This window comes from Elephantulus edwardii, unplaced genomic scaffold, assembly GCF_000299155.1.
Source record: "Elephantulus edwardii isolate Elephantulus edwardi_28Jun2011 unplaced genomic scaffold, EleEdw1.0 scaffold00008, whole genome shotgun sequence".
Lineage (NCBI taxonomy): Eukaryota > Metazoa > Chordata > Mammalia > Macroscelidea > Macroscelididae > Elephantulus > Elephantulus edwardii.
Window position 1 is genome coordinate 29,800,069 of NW_006399758.1, and position 3,882 is coordinate 29,803,950.

At 42.6% G+C, this 3,882-nt stretch overlaps 1 protein-coding gene across 1 annotated transcript in view; it reads right to left on the reverse strand.

The window, feature by feature from the left end:
* The window catches only part of LOC102863422 (60S ribosomal protein L37a-like), a 6,487-nt gene extending 6,310 nt beyond the window's left edge, over positions 1-177 (reverse strand). Inside the window, exon 1 of the mRNA XM_006880503.1 lies at positions 26-177. Coding sequence (XP_006880565.1) covers positions 26-177 — 152 coding nt within the window. The remainder of the gene's footprint in view (positions 1-25) is intronic.
* Between the last annotated feature and the right edge of the window lie 3,705 nt (positions 178-3,882).

A 3,882-nucleotide genomic window follows, 5' to 3' on the forward strand; every position in this document is an offset into this window, starting at 1 on the left:
AGAACCACAGTGCCAGATGCCCACAGCTCTTCTCTTCATTTTGGTTTTGCCGCAGAAGGAGCAAGTGTACTTGGCATGCTGGCTGATTTCAATTTTCTTTACCATCTTCCTCAGCAAGGCCCCATAACGGGCCCTGTATTTACCCACGATGCCGACCTTCTTGGTGCGTTTGGCCATTGCGCCGCAAACAAACACCAAACCCAGCAAATTGTAGGTTCTTTGATTCATGAATTAGAACATTTTAAACTACTGTTTTGTTATTTTTTTGTTTTATGGAGTCAGATCATTCTGTGAAATTGCTCATCTTTCTCCCACGGAGTAGTTGGTGAATTTGAACTGTATACCTTTTCAATCTGCTCTGAAAGAATTGGCAAAAACAAGGCCCCAGGAATTGTTGGCATACCTACTGACATATTTCAACAAACAGACGCTGCTCTGGATGCACTCACCAAATTGCGCCAAGAAATCTGGAGGACAACTACCTGGCCAACTGACTGGAAGAGATCCATATTTGTTTCCATTCTAGATAAATGTGACATAATAGAGTATGGAAATTATTGAACAATATCATTAATATCACATATAAGCAAGATCCTGCTGAAAATTATCTAAAAATGACTGGAACAATAAATCAACAGAAAACTGTCAGAAGTGCAAGCTGGATTTAGAAGAGGCCATTACACTAGGAATATTATAGTGAATGTTAAATGGATCTTGGCTGAAAGCAGAAAGTACCAGTGGAATATTTATCCATGTTTCATTGACTATGCAAAGCCATTTGACTGTGTAGTTCACAATGAACTGTGGCTGACTCTGAAAAGAATGGGAATCCCAGAACATTTAATTGTACTTATGTGAAACTTATACTTGGAACAAGAGGCAGTCATCAGAACAGAGCAAGGAAACAGGACATGTTCAAAATTAGAAAAGATATATACCAGGAATGTGTCCTATCCCCATACCTTTTCAATCTACATACAGAACAGATCATGAAGGAGGCTGGGCTCTATGAGGAGATAATGTGGCATCAGGATTGGAGGACGACTAATCAACAATCTGCATTATACAGATAACACAACCCCGCTTGCTGAAATTGAAGAGGAGCTGAGGTGCTTGCTGCAGAAGGTCCAGGACTTCAGCCTTAAGTAAGGGTTGAAACTCAAAATCAAGAAAATGATGATTCTCACCACTGGGTCAATTGGAAGCATCATGATAGATAGTGAAGAGATTAACAGCTTTAGTGCTTGGAGCTACAATCAACACTCTTGGTACTAGCAGCCACGAAATTGAAAGACGAATTGCACTGGGAAAGTCTATTGCCAGGGACCTCTCCAGAATACTGAAGAACAATGATGTCAGTATGGAGATGAAGTGTGCCTAATCCAAGTAATTACTTTGCTATGTGTCAGAAAGCTGGAAAATGAGTACGGATGGTTGAAGGTGAATTGATGCCTTTGAGCTGCGGTGCTTGAGAAGAGTGTTGAATATACTTGGGACTCTTAAACAAATAGGTTTGTACTAGAGAGAATACAACCAGGCTGCTCCTTGGAGGCAAGGATTCTGAAGCTTTGCCTAACATACTTTGGGCATATTGAAAGAAGCTACCAGTCTGTGGAAAGGGATATCATGCTTGGGGAGGTGGAGGAACAGTACAAGAGAGAAAGACTCTTGATGAGAAGGATTGATTCAGTTACCAGGGTGGTGAGGTTAGATGTGTCAGAGACAATAAGGTTGGTACAGGGTAGAGCAAGGTTTAAGGCTGTTGTACAGAGTGTCGTTATGAATTATGAGTGACTTGACGACACAACAAAAACCACCACCTTTGTTTTGGCAGTGTAATTCTTTACCACTAAGCCTTTAGAGCGCACCTAAAAGTACTGTAGATCTGCTAATTTGAAATGCAAAACTTCTAAACAGATTCACAAAGCATGAGCAAGAATTAAGTAACTCTTCAAAACTTTAGAATTGAAATAACTTAAATAAAGAAAAAATCAGGAGAATTTTAGAAATAAAATATAGCAATTCAGTCTTTAAAGGAACTTTAAAATGTTTATTTCCTTATTTTGCTGTTGTCGGGTACAGCCAAGTCAAATATGGCACATAGCTACCCGAAGAACAACAGATCTGAACCCCATCATATTCTATGACATCCTCACACTTACTGACAATGTTTCCTGATGTTATTATTGTTGTTGTGCTCCATTGATTCAGAACCGACCCATAGCTGACCCTCCAGTGGATTTTCAGAGACAGTTAATCGCACAGGAGGAGAATGCCCATCCTACAGAGCAGCTGGTGGATTCAAACTGCATGCCTTTGGGATTGCAGCACAATTTCTTAGGCCACTAGAGTTTATTTAATAAACTTAAAAAAGAGTAAGTACTCAGCCCTAATTTAAGAGGTGTATGATGGGGTCCATGCATTTGCTATTTGATATGCATATTTTAGCTCTCATTTTAAATTAGTCTTAAAGTTTGAAACAAATAAAATAGAGCCAATGTGGTAGAAGTTTAAAGTTGTGAAAATCTGCTTGTTGTAAATTTAAAAATAGAAGGATTACAAGTAAAATGTGTAGGGGGACCTAAGGCCAGGAGGAGTGAGAGCAGAGGAGTGAAAATGGAAGGGGGCTAAATCACAGGGTTGCACCATTTGGTGAGTGGAAGGAAGGAGTAAAGGAAATAAGAAAGATTGGGCAGGAACCTGAAAAGACAGGGTAATGGTGGCATAGTGCAATGGTGATTAATTTATTTTTTTTAGAGCATAAATCACTTTATTTGTTATAGAAAATCCGCTAGGTGGTGGCCAAAGCTGGAGCCTGAGTCCTCTGCACGGAGACTGGTGTGAGTCTTTACAAGATGATCTGTGAATTCCTGGTAGGGAGACTTCGTGAACACCGTCTCTTTCCAGAGATCTGGGGTCAGATAGCTGTAGGTCTTTGAGATGGCATCAAAGGTGGCCTTAGCAAAGTTGCCCAGGGTAGCTGTGCAGCCCCTGGCTGAGGTGTATCAGTCATCAATTCCAGCCATCATCAACAGCTTCTTAAGCACAGGGGCCGAGACGATTCCAGTGCCTCGGGGTGCAGGGATCAGACGCATCAACACAGAGCCACAGCGCCCAGTCACCTTGCAGGGAACGGTGTGAGGCTTGCCAATCTTGTTCCCCCAGTAGCCATGCCGCACAGGGACAATGGAGAGCTTGGCTAGAATGATGGCCCCACGGATAGCAGTAGCTACCTCCTTGGAGCACTTGACGCCCAAGCCAACATGGCCCTTATAGTCTCCGATGGCGACAAAGGCCTTGAACCTGGTCCGCTGGCCAGCACGTGTCTGCTTCTGCACTGGCATGATTTTCAACACTTCATCCTTGAGGGACATGCCTAGGAAGAAGTCGATGATATCAGATTCCTTGATGGGCAGGGAGAAGAGATAAATCTCCTCCAATGATTTAATCTTCATATCTTTCATCAGGCGGCCCAGTTTGGTGACGGGGAGCCACTCCTTGTCCTCGGCTTTGCCTCCTCGAGCTCCATGGCCCCTCCCACGGCCCGGACCCCGCAGACCAGACCGCTACCGAAGCCTCCGCGGAAACCGCCGCGGGCTCCCATCCCAGGGCCTCCAGGGTCTCCAGACCCTCCCGCTGCACCTGCGTCAGCCGCCATTTGGTGTTTTCTCAGAAAAAAAGCGATGATTAATTTTATAGAACACAATGGATGGAAATGATTTTATGAAACATAATGTCAATGAAGGAAGTGGGGAGGAAATCTGCATAATAAAATTTCAATGATTTGATTTTTTAAAAAAGGAATGAAAATGTAAGGATCATGAATTGAAATGCCAAACATTACAGAAAAATCTGTCAGAGTATTTGATAGTAAATAGCTTC